The sequence below is a fragment of the Malus sylvestris genome, chromosome 10, assembly GCF_916048215.2.
Source record: "Malus sylvestris chromosome 10, drMalSylv7.2, whole genome shotgun sequence".
NCBI lineage: Eukaryota > Viridiplantae > Streptophyta > Magnoliopsida > Rosales > Rosaceae > Malus > Malus sylvestris.
The window spans coordinates 3,458,563-3,476,696 of NC_062269.1; the positions used below are offsets into that span (position 1 = coordinate 3,458,563).

An 18,134-nucleotide genomic window follows, 5' to 3' on the forward strand; every position below is an offset into this window, starting at 1 on the left:
ATCAAAATTATGACATTAAGCAGTCCTTCATAATACAATAATTTGTTTATATATACGTAAGTTGCCAAATAGTTTCACCTATCAGTTCATCAAAACAAACAAATTGGGAATGCCTTTTTAGAACATGTTAATTAACCATAGTAAATCCAAATTTTAAAGCATGAAATCATGAAATCCAATACAATATTCATCTTGAAACCTTACATTTGCAAGAGTTAATTCGATAATTTGACAGAATCCTAACAGAGAACAACCTAAAATATAAGCAAACTAGCCAAAAATTTAGATTTTGCAACACAATAAGCGGAAGCGTAAATTCTCAACTTCATCAATTTTGAGATGGAGAAATTAAATAAGAAAATAAAGGTTGATTGCCCAGAATCAACGATACCTTTATCTAATTCACAATTTAGTTGGAATCAAAAGCTTTATTTTAACTCAACCAAATTAGGTACTAAAAACCTCACACACGAGGGAGATGACCCCGTACTGTTTCAACGCCATATCTCACCCTTTTTTTAAAATAATAATAATTAAATAGAATTATTGCATCTAAATCGATAATAAGAGGATTATATAATAAATCCAAATATCATCCAAGATTAGGTTTGGTCAAACGCCATAAAAAACTGCAATCATTTTACAAAATTTCTTGCAATTGGAAAAGACACCGTGCAATTGGAAAAGACACCGCGTCATAATGCAATTCAAAACGAAATTTTCTTTTCACTGTGAAGTACAAAAACAATACCAACCTTGATTATATACATACTTTTATTCTTCCATAAAATATAAACATAATAAACTTAGTTATTACGCTAATTGATACATAATTGTGGAAGCATGTTAACTGATTTCATAGGATCAAAGAGTAGAAGACATCCGACCAAAACAATATTATGTAGGCAAACAACTACCTTTAATTAACCCGAGCCCTAAGCTTGTTGTGTAGCTCTGATACCACATGTAAGACACATTCTGAAATCACAACAACATGACATTAGGATCATGAATAAATCAAATCCATATAAAATAGAGATTGACTAATTATATTAAACTTATTTGTATAATATGGAACACATGATTACGAAGATGAAGCCATTGATCCTTACGAACAAAGTAGAAGTAGTCTTCTACTTCCAGTACCTCTCAATGAACTCTACTATCGAAATAGGCTTGTAGTTTTCGTGAGTTTTAGTTGGTATGGAAGCAGGGACTGCTCCTAGGTTATATAGCTAGGGTTTCAACCAATTCCTCCCTATTTTCGGAAAGGATATCAACCCAAATCATATCTAATCAATTATAGTCCTATTATGACTCTTATTCCTTGTATTTACTTAATAAAGGCCCTTAATTAATTGCATGTAATTAGGACTCCAATATGTTTATTTCCTTAAGGCACCGAGAGTATGCCACCTATGGCCAACTTTCAAGCCTAAAACGTATGTGGATAACCCAAATCAAGTGTGGTGAAGCATGTGTGGCCGTTGAACTTCACACGTGAAATAAACCTGCTCAGATATCATGTAGAAATATGATAACTAATATTGATTTATGTAATGTACTACTATATATATATATGTGTGTGTGTGTGTGTGTGGATAACCCAAATCAAGTGTAGTGAAGCATGTGTGGCCGTTGAACTTCACACGTGAAGTAAACCTGGTCAGATATCATGTAGAAATATGATAACTAATATTGATTTGTGTAATGTACTAATATATATATATATATAGAACCATATCAATCACTATTTAGATACTAATCCTACACATAACTACAATTAAAAATTACATTCCTATAATACATACAATAACCAGCTCTTATTAGTGCTCGGTCCTGTTTCAATATCACTCAACCACAACTATTGAACCCACTTTGAATATATTTTGATAAGGTGTCATATTTTATTCAAGGCGGGCCCATTTATCCATTAGTAGATAGTTATTCACTCACCACTAAAGGCTATCGCCAATCTTGATGCGGATGCTTCTGCCAATCTTGATACTAGAAAGCTTTAACCAATTGAATGGATGAGAGAGAGGGAGATGGAGCGATTTGAGAGTGAAAATTGTTCATTTGATTGATCGACGAAACCCCAATTTTAGGAAGGATTGCGTTGGATCAGACTTATATATTATGTTTGGTTGGGGATTGTAGAGTCTGAAGGGGGAGTCTACTCCAAATTGAAGTGTTTTCTGAAGCAGGGGACATGATTCAAAAGGAATATAAAGGCTAATTTTGTTTCTTTGAAAACTTTGAGTTTTAACAATAAGGACAGATAAAGGGTAAAGTGAATAGTATCAGGTTTGACTTTTTACTATAAAAATGTGGTTTTTCGTTAAAGTAAACAGTACCGCGAACTTTTCGTTAAAACTCCCTACAATTTTAGGGTCATTTTATCCTTTTAAATCTCGTTCGTTCTCCTAACAATTTATGACTTTGCCACCGCTCTTCATCTCAATCAAAACCCTCCACCCACCTCAATTATCAGTGAACATGAACGATGACTTCGTCGACCATTTCCTTGTTATTGCCATAGACTTACCATTCCCTCCCCTTATAACAAAAAAAAGTAAGTGAAGAGATATACATATACGATTATTGATTTTTCTTTTTTATTTTGTTATGGAGTGATATATACTGATACTATTGAAGATTGATTATTATTATTATTTTTTTTTATAAATGAAGATTGAGCATCAATAAGAAGATTTCAATTCAATATTCTAGTAATTAGAGTGTTGGCTTTTTACTTAGTTTCTGTTCAAAATTCCATGATTCATAAATTAATGAAATAATTTCAAACTCTCCCACTCTTCTTAATAATAATAATTTTTCTAAAAAAATCAATAAGATGCTTGTGAATATACTTTTTTCGCACCCATTATCTTTTTGACTTTGATCGATGATATATTTCTTCACCACATGAATCTTGATCTCTAATGTTATCAGCCAAGTGTACAGGTTGTCTCTGTCTGTCAATTTTGTGCTTAATCTGAACAGTAAACTTGTATTCTGATGTTCAATCAGTTTTTTTTTTTTTTTTTAGATTCATACCTATCTAATGAAACATTCTTTGTCAACCAAAAAAGAATAAAAAGACATTTTTGTCTTCTATCATAATAAAAAAGTTAAGGATAATAATATAATTTTACAAAACAAAATTTTGCTATTTTTTTCTAAACCACATATACAAGTGATTGTATCATGTCTAATTTAAAAAAATAAAAACAAATAAAAAATAAACTTCTCTCCCTCTCTACCCACTCCCACTTGTCTCTCACTATGTTTCTCTCTCCTTCAATTTTAAAAACAAAATTAAAATATTTCACATTTTGTGTGTGGGCATGTACTAGTATAAGTTTAAAAACCAAAAGTAACCATAATATAAACGAATGGCTTTTTAGCCAAAATGGTCCCTGAGATTTGCATAACTCCTCACTTTGGTCCTTGGGATTTCAAATCAATAGAAGTGGTCATTGAGATTGTCCACCATCCATCATTTTGGTCATTCCGTTAAGTGTCCTGGAGCTCTTGGCTGGAAGTTTGGGCAATTTTCAAAGCTTCATAACTCAATCGTTTCTTAACCAAATTCGACCCATAATATATCAAAATGAAGATAGAAAAGTGTAAAATAAGAAGATTATACCTTTTTGGAAGCCCAATGGTTGCCGGAGATGGTCGGAAAATAGCCTCAAAGTTGATTGGTTCGAGGGAAAACTGGAAAACTAGCCTGAAACTGGGCTAGTTAGCCATAAAAAAAGGTACCATTCTCTTCGTTTCGTCGAAAAGTATGATTTTCATTTTTGAATCACTTGATTTAGTTGAGTATTGAAGAAGTTATGAACATTTAAAGTTTACCCAGTTTCCTGCGAGTTTTCCATTTTTCCCTTGGACCAGTCAACTTTGAGGCTATTTTCCGACCATCTCCGGCAACCATTGGGCTTCCAAATAGGTATAATCTTCTTATTCTACACTTTCTTATCTTCATTTTGATATATTATGGGTCGAATTTGGTTAAGAAACGATTGAGTTACGAAGCTTTGAAAATTGCCCAAACTTCCGGCCAAAAGCTCCAGGACACTTACGGAGTTTTTAACGGAATGACCAAGATGATGGATGGTGAACAATCTCAAGGACCACTTCTATTGATTTGAAATCTCAGGGACCAAAGTGAGGAGTTATGCAAATTTTAAGGACCATTTTGGCTAAAAAGCCTAAACGAATTTATGACACATTTCAGTTCTTTTTATAGGCTTCGGCTACTTAATTTGCAATCATTTAACTCAAATCTATCTAATAATCTTGAATAAATAGTAAAGCAGTTTCCAACTTTTGAAGGTACTATATGCTAGCTTAAGAAAACTTTTATACTCAATTTAAGAGAATCTTGTCCATACATAATTCTGAGTGAGGATCCTCGCTGTGTGGATCCGGCGAGGATCCTGAGAGTTCTCAAATTACATCCATTCATCGTATATCATGCAGTTAGATATCATTGTAAATTTTTTATTCAAAATTGAATATAAACATTATCTGAGGAAAACTAACCGCACAATATACGATGAATAGATGTGATTGAAGAATCCTCGAGATCCTTACAAAGAATATCTGGTGAGAATTCCCTCCCTGTCGTTGCCCACTTCAAATGATATCTATCACTTTATGAGAGAGCAATCCTAACCGTCCACCAAGGCAAGCACAGTTGGCGATGTATGTGGCGGCAAGAGCATGAAACATATATATATGATGTGACAAATAATACGTGTATATCATTCCTTAGTAAGTTTATTATATTGAATATTTGATTGTATATATCATTTACTACAGCGTGTAAATATTAGAAAGTGTTATCAGTATGTCTACATAGCACAATTGAAGCCCTTCAATTTTACCCTACTTAGTGCTTAAAATTTGAACATGTAAATATTGGGCACCAACACTTATAAATACCCTCCACCATGCACCCAACTCCCCATCACAAGATTCACAACCCACGTTACAACTTCTCCTCAAAAACCTATCATGTCTCAAGAGAAGCACCAACGCGGTCTCTTCCACCACCACAAGGATGAAGACAAGCCCGAAGACGACCCTCAGTCTGGCTACTCTGATGAAGGACGTCCAGGCGGCATCGGTGGTGGTTACGGCGACACCAATGATTATTCTGGTAAAGGACGTACCGGCAGCCTAGGTGGTGGCGACGGGGACACCAATGCTTATTCTGGTGAAGGACGTCCCGGCGGTGGCCGGTACAGTGAGACCACTGCGGCATATGGTGGCACCACCACTCATGAATCTGAAATTGATTACAAGAAGGAGGAGAAGCACCACAAGCATCTCGAGCACCTCGGCGAGGCCGGTGTTGGTGCTGCCGGCGCTTTTGCCTTGGTATGTATTGTATTTTAAAACCCACCTATATATATATTTCTTAAAATTATTCATGATTTGATTATTTCATCACTTCACTCGCTATCACTTTACCCATACTTTTGGAACTGAATGATCGCCGTCTCCTCCCAAACCTTCATTTTAGTCTCACAGTACTCCAAATCTATCAACTCCGTCTGACGTTAGCTTTTGATCACGAAATATTAGATATGTTAGTAGTACGTATGTCATCGATATTATTGGTACCATGTTAATGGACGGAATTGATCAACTAGGTACGTAAGATACGGAATCAAAGTCCACAGGTAAATGGTACCTTGCAGACAGGAGAAGAAATGAGTAAAGTGATACTTCCGTAATAGTTCATGTAGGGTTTTGATATTAATTAACCATATTTTTTTTACCACCAACATTTTATATATATAATAAGAAAAAATCTAATCAAATGTGTGTTAATTAACTTATATCATTTTCTATATGATGTGTGCAGCGTGAGAAGCACAAGGAAAAGAAAGACCCAGAGCATGCTCACAAGCACAAGATAGAAGAGGAGATTGCTGCAGCAGCTGCAGTTGGTTCTGGTGGATATGCCTTCCATGAGCATCATGAGAAGAAAAAGACACAGGAAGAGGAGGAAGAGGCTCATGGAAAAAAGAAGCACCACCTCTTCTAGATCAATGTGGAACATCATCATCATCCATTGACCACATATGAAATACATGCTTAATCTCAACAATATAGCTACAATATAGTTGAGTGGTTAATTAAGTGTCCTTTTTCAAAAAAAAAAATAATAAATAAATTATATGTATCCTTTCAATTAATGCATGCCATATGGTTTTCTTTTCGCATGCCATGTATGTTTGTCATCGTCATTGTTCATAATAATATCGTTTATTTGGTGTTTATTTTCTAGTGGTGACATCTTATTCTGAATGATTTCTTTATATCATCTTCATCTTTTATATGTGGAGATTAGGGATCTATATTTTGTCAATACCAACTGCTAAAAGTTGACTTAGCAAGTTTCTATCCTATAAGACGAAGGGTACGCAGACATATCTCACACTGATTTTTGAGTCGCGGGATCATCGTGGTTGTATTATGGAATTGTCATTGGTATCAATAATTAATTTAGATTTTCTTAAGGAAAATCCTATCAAAATAATATCTATGTATCACATTTGGTTCATACGTACGATATCCAAATTCTGAAAAAAATAAATAAATCGAATTCATGCGTATAACGGTGACTTTGCTACCCACGTATATATGTCTTGTGATTTGACAAGTAATATGCATAGGTCATGGGCATGTCAAGGACATAAAAATCAAACACAAAATCTCAAATGTAAAAGAGACATCTTTTACTCTTGTGCTGCAGACTATATCCCCTAAAGACACATTTTTTACTCTTAGCATCCAGTTTGGAATTAACATAAGGTTTGAGCCATGGAAAACAACTGCAACCAAATACTTTGAGTCTTGAATAATCAGGATGTTTGTGAAAAAGTAATTGTCATGTAGACTTGGATATGCTAGAGATTGGTAACCTATTGATAGGATACATGGTCTCTCCGCTTCCACCCAATAGGTATGAGGAACACGAGATGCAACAAGTAAAGTTCTTGCAGTTTCAACAAGATGTATGTGCTTTCTTCAGTACAGCCATTTTGTCCAGGGGTATGTGGACAACTCAATTGACAAAGAATACCATGTTCACTCAGAAAAGATTGAAAAACAATACCAATGAATTCACTTCCAGAATCTGAACGCAGAATCTTTTTTTATTTCCAAGTAAATTTTCTAGATTGTTTTTTAATACAACAAATGTAGAGTATGTTGCTGATGATCTTAGTTGGGGTTTGTTTTATGCTGCTCGAGCTGCAGGACAATGTTATACAAGCGCTGTGCTTGTCAGTCCGGATGGGGCAATACCCAAATGGTGTGCATAGGACGAGGTTAATTTCTGCCCTAGAGAACTGTGGAATTAAAGAGTGGGAGCCATATACACTTAATAATGCTTCATGTTTAGGACCTCCATTGGGAATTCCCGAGGGTTCAAGTTTGCATTCAGTGATACAGGTTAAAGATCAGCAAGGGGCGTCCTTGTTGGGTTTGGCGGATGTCTGAACTTCAAAACGTCCTTGTGCATGGAAGAGTCATGGACTCGAAGGGAAGCCTGGATAAGTAGCTCCGCCAGTTGCAGTGTGAAATTAAGGGATTTTCCGAGATTGTTGAAAGGTTGGCAATTAAAGTTTAATAACGCGATTGCTCTTGTGCAATAGAAGATCAACTTGGCCAAACAATCTGATTAAGGTGCCTGCTTTCTCATTAAGCTCAATTTTATGTATTAGTATATAAAGTTGCCTTTGTTAGTATAATTTAGATTGTATGAAAAAGGTTAATTCAATGAATATGGTAAGCTCAATAGTTTGTTCTCTTAGTATGATTATGTTTTTTCTTAACTGTTCTCTTAGTATGATTATGTTTTTTCTTAACAAAATTTAGATCCATCAAAGCCTTGGATACTTTGGTACATGTTCATAGCATTTCCAATGCAAGACTTATATGTTAGTTCCATATTATTATACATGAGTTGAAAAAGGATGATGGGTTTGCGCTTTTTGGTTTTCTTCTCCAAATCTTAAACTCCAATGTAAAGAATTAAGGCTCGTTTGGAAGTGTCTTTAAAATGGTTGAAAGCTCTTGTAAAAATGTCTTTAAAACCAATTTTTAGTAAAAATGCAAGCAAATCTTGGAAAAAACATTATAAGAAGCAAATAATTGATGCTTCTAACAAGAAGCAAATAACTGGTGCTTCTAACAAGAAGCACATAACTGGTGCTGAATATCAACTGGTATTGGTCTTGGGTGGAGGGTCAGAGAGAGTGGTTGTGCTCAAAGGCTGGTGCTGCTCGGACAAAGATAGTTTTTGTTCTTTTTCTTTTTGTTGTTGGTGGTGGTGCGTTTGGCTAAATCCGGCGGGCATTTGGGAGGAGACTTGGCGGAGCGGCAAGAAATGTTGGGTTGGGATTTGTCTAAAAGGTGAAGAGAAGAAGATGGGTCGCTTTGTATATGAGGAATTCACAGTCCAATGGACAGCAGTCGTAGCCATCAAGATTGAGGGAGTCGTTTGGTAAATGAAGATGTTGTCGATATTTTGGCGCCTTATCTAAAATGGAAGTGAAATTCTGGGCTTATAACGAACCCTAAAGTGAATTTAACTGTTGAATTATTCTGAAGAAATAAAAAATAAAATAAAAAAATAAAATAAAAAAGAGAAAAAAAATAAAAAAATAAAATAAAAAAGAGGTATAAAAATTGGATTATAGATCCAGCGCAAGGGTGGGTAGCCTTAATCGGATTTGTGGTAACAGGTAAGCTCAAAAGCCGTTCCGTGATGCCAACCGTCTCTCCTCTCTACGAAGATGATGTTGTTGGTGGGTAGGAGCTATATAAACCAGACAAGACTTTTGTTTGGGGCGATGTGGGATAGTTTTCCTTCCTTGGTTTGGGCTTGGTGCTATAGTGGATACCAGATCGTTCAATGAAGTCTAAAACGAATAGCGGAGACCATAGGTTTACACGAAAAGGATGTACTGGTGACTTGTAACCAAGGAACACATGGTTATTCATACTTAAATTGATATTAGTTTTGATGAATAAATGAATGGTAGAATAGGAAGAGCCGATTTGTTGGCAGAGGAGGAGGTGAATTATATTTATACATTTTGAAATGATATTATTTTCAAAGACAGATCAACCTTACTTCCCTATATTCTAGGTTGTTAGATTTTTACCCATACGTCGTAGGTTCGAAACCCCCATTCCTTTAAACTACTGTAATAATTTTTAATCTTCCCCTTAATAATAATAAATAAATAAATAAAGACAAATATGTACAAGAGAAAGAAGCGTAGTATGTGTTAGTATGTATAATATACCCAACTTCAACTTAGTAAGAGCTAGTTTGACATTGCTGAATTTTTTTTTAAAAGCAGCTTTTCAAAAAAGTTGGAATTAAAATTGTGTTTGATAAATGAAAAAAATAAATATTTTTTTAATCAAAATGATGAGTCCAAAGCAGCAGAAGTACTTATACACCTACTTTTGAAAACAACGTTTTTCTCACAACACAACAACCTTAAACTAGCCATGGATAGACCTAGCCAAGAAGAAGAAAAAAGATAATGGGTAAATAAGAGAGAAGCAACATGATACGACACAAAGACAACAATAGCAATAAAGTATGTGTCCTCTAAAAAGGAGGATTCGAAAAGATTGCATTAACTATTTGAGGTTACAGACTTACAACATCGTGTTTCATATGCATGTGTACTATACTTAGAAGCATGGTGTTAGTGCATATCAGTCATGTGCTACAGGTCCTCAAAATGAGGTAATGAGATGAACAAATGCATATTGGTTATAAGATTATATTAGTTTAGATTTAAAAGCTTAAAATATTTGACAACTTAATAAAGCAAAATCAACATAAATTTATGAATCATTAGAAAACTCATTTTCTTGTTTTTACTTTTTTTTTCTTTAAAAAGAAGACCTGTTGGTGGATTTGTTATGACAGTCCACCATTCCGGGGGCCGGGAAGACTCATATAGGCATTTTAGCCTTCCCTATCCACCATTGTGTGATTCACTAGTGCCACAAATTGAACCCAAGAGTATGCAATACGGACTTGAAATTCATCCCTAATTACTTTAGAAGAACAGGACTCAACCTAATATATAGGGAATTATAAACATCATGTGACGGTGTTGTGATTACAATGAAAATTTCAAAAAGAGACTTCGACGCTTCGTAATATACTTTGATTGTTCTTTTATGTAAGCGCAAAGTCATGACTCCTTGAGCTTTGTTAACTTCAAGAGATTGCATACTTTAGACCTATGAGGGAGTGAGTATCTGGGGTGGGCGTGAATAAACTCTTGCCGACAGATGCCCAAACTCCAACTGCCATTCAAATGAAATGAAACCGCCGCTACAACTACCACTAGCTACCGGCCATAATAAATTATCATTCTTGCCGGAAGTCTTGGATAATATGTCTGCAGGAACTCTAGGAGGGAGTGAGTATCTGGCAGTGAATATACTCTTAAAGACAGATGCCCAAACTCCAACTGCCATTCAAATGAAATGAAACCCGCACTAGTCACTACCACTACCACCACAGGCCATAATAAATTATATATCTTTCCTTAGTCAAGAAGGAAAGGAGGGATTTGGCCCTCACCTCACCTCAACTATTTTATAAGGAACTCAAATGGAAAAGGTTTACCGTTACTATAACGTGTCGGTCTAACTATATATCAGTCTAACTATATAATGCTATGTATTATTAGAACATTACATGACGATGAATTCGTTTCATGCAAGATGATCTCCAACTTTTTAGAAAGTTGATAATCTACCATAAACACATTCGGTAATATGTGGAGTAGCCCACATGCAATATCCCTTCTTTATTCGATGTGATATTCATACTCTCAACACACCCTCCTCATGAGTAGCAAGCTTTTAAGCATAATACAAGGACAACACAAATAAGGTGATGTGAAATACGTGTCGTTGTTGGACTTCACAAGCGAAACAACCTATTCTAATACCAAGTAGAAATCTGACTCATTGTATTGATTTGTTTGTATATATATGTGTATATATATATATATGTATATATATATCAATCTATATTTAGATAGGAAACTCGACATCACTTACAATTAAAAATTACATTTCGTGCCATAATTATGAAGATGATTTCAAATTAATTAACTTTAATTTATAAAAAAAAATATTAGTCAATTTGAAAATATTTGAGGCATCTAATTGAGTTCAAAGAAATTGACGAAGATTATAAGAAACTAGTGAAATACAATTAAATAGGTAAATGATTTCGGATTGATTGAATTTATGCAAGGATGTGATATGAATCGTAACTTACAAAATAAATGATTCGGATCTTTAAAATTTGATGCGGAGTGGGTCTCATAACTAATTCCAATTTTGTTCAAATATATGGGGGATCCCTTCACTTAGGCCATCTCCAACCGAAAGGGAGCCAAAAGGCCATGTTTAGCCCTATAGCCTTGCAATAAATTATTTTTTAATGAACAATGCCTAGCTATATTTTATACCATCTCCAACTATGGATGACAAAGGGCCATAGGCCAAAACATAGCCCTTTGACAAAAAACACATCTCCAACCAAAAGGGGCTATAGCCCCTCAATAATTTATTATTTTAATTGAATTAATATGGTTAATTGAATTAAACTACCATATTAAAATAAGGTTTTCAGACATATTTTGAGTACCACTTGTCGCTAAATGAATAAGCCTTTGGATTTCTTATCCTTATATATGAAAAGGATGTGAAAAATTGGTGAAGAATTTGAAATAAAATGAGGTAAGATAGTATGAAATGGTGAAAAGAATGTGAGAAATGGTGTAGAAATGGCTTAGGTATTTATAGGAAAAAAAATTAGATTTTTTTTTTAATTTCGTCTTAAAAAAAAAAAAATCAAATCCAACAGTAACCTAACATCAACTAGCATGGGTTTAGGCTGGTGCAAACGGGCTGGCTGGCTGGCTCCTTTCGGCCAGCTTGCTGGCTTAGTGGATGGATTATGTTCGGTGGGGGCCCACAAACCTTTTGGTCTAACCCTTGGTTGGAAACGATTTTCACGTCAAAACAGGCTATATTTTGGCCTATGACCCTTTGGCTAGGTTAGTTGGAGATGACCTTAGAAGACTTGTAAGGTTATTATAGTAGAAAGTGTATTTAGATGTGGTCCCAACCTGGATTACAAAGGAGGACGAGGATCCTCTGGATCCTCTTTGTGGGGATCCGGGGATCAATCAATCGTACCCGTTCATCATACATTGGGCAATCAATTTTCGTTAAGTACTATTTATATTCAATTTCAAATAAAAAATTTTAAATAATTTCTAACCGCACGATGTACAATGAATAGACACAATTGATTGATTCTCCAAATCCCCATAAAGAAGATTCGAAGAGGATCCTATTCCTATAAAGGAATCATGTGGATTGCTTTCTAGGGTTCTAAGTTCTATAGCAATTGCCGTATGAGAGAGGCTATAACCTTTCTAATTGCAATACACGGTTTCAATTGTTATAGATAATTATGCAAAGGAAAATCCAGAACCAGTGCAAAGTCACAACCCCAAAACTATGAACCCTTTCTAATTGCTGTGCTTCCTTCATAAGTACCAGTGGGGCAGAAATCGTCTTTGACCGGTCGAATGCTTGTCTCGACTCAATTTGAGATTTTTCTAATTCCATTCAATTTTGTCATATTCATATATTTAACTTTTGGTTATTATACATAGCAATTTAACACTTTTATTCCAACAATCCGTGTCATGAAACTAACAGTCTTATAAGTAAAATATTGATCAACTAAGTACTATATAAAAAGAAAAACAAGATTAATACTTGCACCCCCACACTGGAGCCATACACATATTCACTTCTTTGAGAATAATGTATCTTCACCATATTACTTTTATAATTGGAACCGTTTAGTTTTTTAATCTTCATTAAAAGATTATCCCTACAAAACATACGTTATTCGCAAAAAGTGAAATTTGTACATTCTCTCAATAAAGGAATGGAAGTTTTATCCAAACGGACGAAAGATAACCTAACTTTTTGACGTAATTACTTGGTTGGGTAGATGAAGAAGTTCTTTCCATCTCAACCAAGCGGATAATACTTGAATCCTCACCGGTCAGGACCCAACATATTGCATTTTTAAGGTGGACCAATAATATTGAAACAGCTGGCATTTTAAGTAATTTTTCATTATTAACCAAACACCCGCTATTTCCCTAACCAAACACTCCGAATTTCCTCTTCATCACTATCCAAGCACTCATCTTCTCTCTCAACAAGAAGACAAGCAGACGCCCCATCCATAAGTGTCAACCGACCACCGTGGCCTCGTCCGATCACCCATCATCAGAGGATTTGCTCTCTCTTTCGTTCTTTCTCTTCGAATCAACATCAAAAGGAAGTCGCCGGATGTAATCGACGCCGATGATGACATGGTTTTCGGCGAAGGGCAGAGAAGTGGTTGTGGGTATCTTCTGTAGTTTGATAGTCGACGTTGATGTTGACGTGGTCTCCGGCGAAGGAAGGGGAGGGAAGTGGTGCTGCCATGGCTAAGATAAAGAAGAGGGTTTGGGGGCGGGACGATAGAGAGATTGGAGGAGAAGATGCGGGTGGGTTCGACGAAGGAGACGAGGTTACCGGCACTAAAACTGGCAGAAGCAAGAAGGAGATGGAGGCTGGGAGGGGGAGGGCGTTGGGGAAGAAAGGGGTTGTTTGGATGTATGGTTAACATTGTGTTTGGCTACATGTTTATAGAACTTATATTGAAACAGGTGTTTTGTTCTCATCACTTCATTTAGTCAGTCTTTTGGGTACTCCCCATTGAGTACCCAAGTATTTTCCATACTTTAATAGTATAACTTTAAACAAAATAAAAATAATAATAAAAAAGTCAACAAGATGCTTGTGAATATACCTTTTTTTCACAATAATTAAAATTTTTAACATCTTTTTTACTTCGATGGATGATACATTTCTTCACAACATGGATCTTGACCTCTAATGTTATCAGCCAAGAGTACACGTTGTCTGTGTATGTCAATTTTGTGCTAATTTTACAATAAACTAGCATTATGACGTTCAATCAAATTGATTTTTGTTTAGATTAAAACATATATAATACAAGGTATAACAACAAAAGTTACCATGATATAAACAAATTTATGACACGGTCAGTTCTTTTTAAGGTTTGGCTACAATGGTACTTACTACTCAATGATATGAATTTATGTAGATCTAACCTTTTGTTTTTCTTTGACAAAAAGAACTTTTGTTTTTTCAGATCACTTAGTGGTATGTACTGTGAAAGAAAAAATTTATTTTTCTAACGATTTTTCCTCTTTTTAAGGATCAATCCACAGTATCACGAGTGTACACCACCATACATGTGAAAAGTTGAACTTCTGCGTTCTGTCCAAAGGCCTATTAAAAAATTTGTGAAGTTTGAATGAACCACTTTTCGAGTGTTTCCTTGAATAGCACCTCTATGGGTTGAGTCCCAGTTGAGAATTTCCTCAAATAACACCATACTACTTGATCTAATTTCTCATATCTATCACTTTATTATGAGAGAGCAATCCTAGCCGTCCACCAAAGCAAGCATGGCTAGCGATCCATGTGGCGGCAAGAGCATGAGTGTCTAACTTTGAGTAAATAGGAAGAACACATTTTTTTATCATATAAGTATGTTATTTGATTTGACAAATATTAAGTATATGTCATGTCAATTAAGAAGTTTATCTGACTAATTGAACCCTTTTAATTTTGCCCTACTTAGTACTTTACATTTGAACCTGTAAATATTAGGCATCACATTTATAAATACCCTCCACCATGCAACCAACTCCCTCACACCATATCAACCCACATTACAACTTCTCCTCCTCATAACCAATCTGTTTTCCGTATAATCCCCCAAAACCTATCATGTCTGAAGAGAAGCATCACCACGGTCTCTTCCACCACCACAAGGATGAAGACAAACCCTCAGACTACCCTCAGTCTGGCTATAGCGAGGCCACCACCACTCTTGAACCTGAAATTGATTACAAGAAAGAGGAGAAGCACCACAAGCATCTCGAGCACCTCGGCGAGGCCGGTGTTGTTGCTGCCGGCGCTTATGCCTTGGTATGTATTGAGTTTTAATAGTGTAGTGTTATCTACACACCTATTTTTACCACTCACACATCTTTCAATTTCCAGCTGTCAAATTGAATAAACTAAGAAGATATGGACAATAATTAACAAAGGGTGTGTGTGAGGTAAAAGAGGTATGTGAATAACACTACCCTTTTAGCCACCCACCTATATATATATATTTCTTAAAATTATTCATGATTTGATTATTTGATATATACTTCATTCATTATCTCTTTACCATATTTTTGCAACTGAATGATCGCCGTCGTCCTCTCGAACCTTCTGTCCGTCCATTGCGAGACGTTAGCTTTTTATCACAAAATACTAGATATATTAGCAGTACGTCGTCGTTATCAACGGTACCATGTTAATATTGTGGAACAAAACGATCAATGGACGGAATTGATGAACTAGGTATGTAAGATACGGAACCAAAAAGTCCACAGGTAAATGGTACATTTATAAGCAGGAGAAGAAATGAGTAAAGTGATACTTTCGTAATAGTTCATGTAGGGTTTTGATATATAATCGTTTTTTATTTACCACCAACTTTTATATACACACACACACTAGACTTCACGCACGTGCAGAAAGTATTTTTTGAATCACAGTGTGCTACGCGCGACTTACAAGTTTTAAATGTATTTATATGCGTAAATTAACAAAATGAAAGTTAAATATATGAAGTAAATGAATAATTTTAGATAATGCTAAAAGAAACCCCTCATAAACCAATTAAAGCAGCTGAATTCACATAATAAAATCGGTTTCTATAGAATTTACATTAAGAATAGAGAAAATAATATTTAATAAACAATTGATTGAATCACATTATTGCTAGCCCATTATGAGGCTAAACTCACCCCCTCCCATTAGTGTAGATAATTTCGTTTATTAAAAAAAAAAATCATTTGACAATTAATTTAATCAAATTATTATCTGCGTGCGAAAGATTTTTTTTATAAAGAAAATTGTTGATGCACAAAATCAGCGAGGACTTTGGTACAACAGAAAGTGTCAGGTTTGTGACCTTCGCTTGGTTGCTTCGATCACTAGTGAAGATAAGTATGTAAATGAATAGGGATAGGGAAGCAAACACAAGATGTACGTGGTTCACCCAGATTGGCTACGTCCACGGAGTAGAGGAGTTCTCATTGATTGTGAAGGGTTTACACAAATTCAAGCTCTCCTTTTGTTAGTTCTAGTGAATAGTTTAGTACAAAATGACATTAGAGATTATTGTGGGAGAATGATCCCTATTTATAGAAGAGAGTTTCTAGTACTGTTTGTACCATACTTGACCAATCCCGAAACTACTGAGCACCGGTCAACATTATATCGTCAAGGACCCATAAGAGCTTCCCTTCAACCAGGAGGCCAATCACAATGCGACACGTGTCGACATCAAAAGCCAATCACAGCGCGACACGTGTCAACATAAGAAGCCAATCACAACACGACACGTGTCAATGTCAGAACAAAACTAGAAACTCTCTTCTATAAATAGGGATCATTCTCCCACAATAATCTCTAATGTCATTTTGTACTAAACTATTCACTAGAACTAACAAAAGAAGAGCTTGAACCTTTGTATTTGTGTAAACCCTTCACAATCAATGAGAACTCCTCTACTCTGTGGACGTAGCCAATCTGGGTGAACCACGTACATCTTGTGTTTGCTTCCCTATCCCTATTCATTTACATACTTATCTTCACTAGTGATCGAAGCAACCAAGCGAAGGTCACAAACCTGACACTTTCTGTTGTACCAAAGTCCTCGCTGATTTTATGCATCAACAAAAATAATATTTAATAAACAACTGATTGAATCACATTATTACTAATCAATTGTAAGGTACTAATTAAAATAAAAAATAAAATAAAAAACTTTACTAATTTATCACTGGCACTACGCGCCTCTTAAGATGTTTTGAACATAATATTCATCATTTTCCTTATTTTTTATTATATTTTTCTTTCCCCTTCACGTGAGCACCATCAACTTTCACTTATCCCTTCATTTTTTTTATTCTTTTCTCTCTTCCACTTATATTTATATTATATTTTATGATGACCAAATTGTCCCTGCATTACTTGATATATTATATTGGGCTGCTTTTGAATTTTTTTGGTTGAAGGGCAATTTTATCCTAATATTTTTGTCAAATGCGTGACCCCAAAGTTTTTGTCAGCATACGTGACCCCAAATTGGGGCTCTTGATATATATAAGAACAAGTCTAATGTGTGTTAACTTATGTCATTTTTATATGATGTGGTGCAGCATGAGAAGCACAAGGCAAAGAAAGACCCAGAGCATGCCCACAAGCACAAGATAGAAGAAGAGATTGCTGCAGCAGCTGCAGTTGGTGCCGGTGGATTTGCCTTCCATGAGCATCATGAGAAGAAACAGACAAAGAAATAAGAGGAAGAGGCTCATGGAAAGAAGCACCACCACCTCTTCTAGATCAATGTGGAACATCATCATCATCCATTTACATTTCATGCTTAATCTCAACAATATAGCTACAAAAGTTTGGTTAATTATGTTTCCTTTTTCAATAAAAAGAAAAATCAATGTTAAGGAGACTCGCTCAAAGTGAGGCTTTCACTTCTGAGAGAGTCTCCTTAACATCTCAAAAAAAAAAAAAAAAAAGTGTCGTTTTATTTAATGTGTGCCATCTGGTTTTCTTTTAGCATCCCACGCATGCATGTATGTTATTGTCATTGTTCATAATAATATTGTTTATTCGGTACTTATTTTGAATGATTTCTTATACCACATCAACATAATATTTTATATGTAGAGATTGGGGATCGATATTTTGTCAATACCAACTACGAAAAGTTGACTTAGCAAGTTTGTATCCTATAAGACGAAGAGTACGCGGACATCTCACACTGGTTTTTGAGTCGTGGGAGCATCATGGTCGTGCTATGTAATTGT

At 35.3% G+C, this 18,134-nt stretch overlaps 1 protein-coding gene and 1 non-coding gene across 4 annotated transcripts; one reads left to right on the forward strand and one right to left on the reverse strand.

The window, feature by feature from the left end:
- The first annotated feature begins 4,957 nt into the window (after window positions 1-4,957).
- LOC126587065 (abscisic stress-ripening protein 1-like) lies at window positions 4,958-17,614 on the forward strand. Of its 3 annotated transcripts, XM_050252042.1 has the most exons (3): window positions 4,961-5,403; window positions 15,115-15,177; window positions 17,472-17,614. In XM_050252042.1, the coding sequence occupies exons 1-3, from the start codon at window positions 5,029-5,031 to the stop codon at window positions 17,610-17,612; spliced, it is 579 nt and encodes a 192-aa protein (XP_050107999.1). In that variant the 5' UTR covers window positions 4,961-5,028; the 3' UTR covers window positions 17,613-17,614. The 3 variants fall into 3 exon arrangements, with proteins under 3 accessions (XP_050108001.1, XP_050107999.1, XP_050108000.1); XM_050252044.1 differs by lacking the exon at window positions 15,115-15,177 and having other exon boundaries at window positions 4,958-5,394; XM_050252043.1 differs by lacking the exons at window positions 15,115-15,177; window positions 17,472-17,614 and adding an exon at window positions 5,885-6,302 and having other exon boundaries at window positions 4,968-5,394.
- LOC126588114 (U6atac minor spliceosomal RNA) lies at window positions 8,712-8,827 on the reverse strand. The gene has a single exon (XR_007611337.1). It is a non-coding gene; the product is annotated as a U6atac minor spliceosomal RNA (small nuclear RNA).
- Window positions 17,615-18,134: the final 520 nt, after the last annotated feature.

Bases quoted from the DNA above. Each gene is read 5' to 3' on its own strand.
- LOC126587065 (XM_050252042.1), top strand. From the start codon at position 5,029: ATGTCTCAAGAGAAGCACCAACGCGGTCTCTTCCACCACCACAAGGAT. The intron at 5,404-15,114 runs GTATTTTAAAAC...AAAGAGGAGAAG, and splicing joins CTTTTGCCTTGGTATGTATT to CACCACAAGCATCTCGAGCA. The intron at 15,178-17,471 runs GTATGTATTGAG...GATGTGGTGCAG, and splicing joins CTGCCGGCGCTTATGCCTTG to CATGAGAAGCACAAGGCAAA.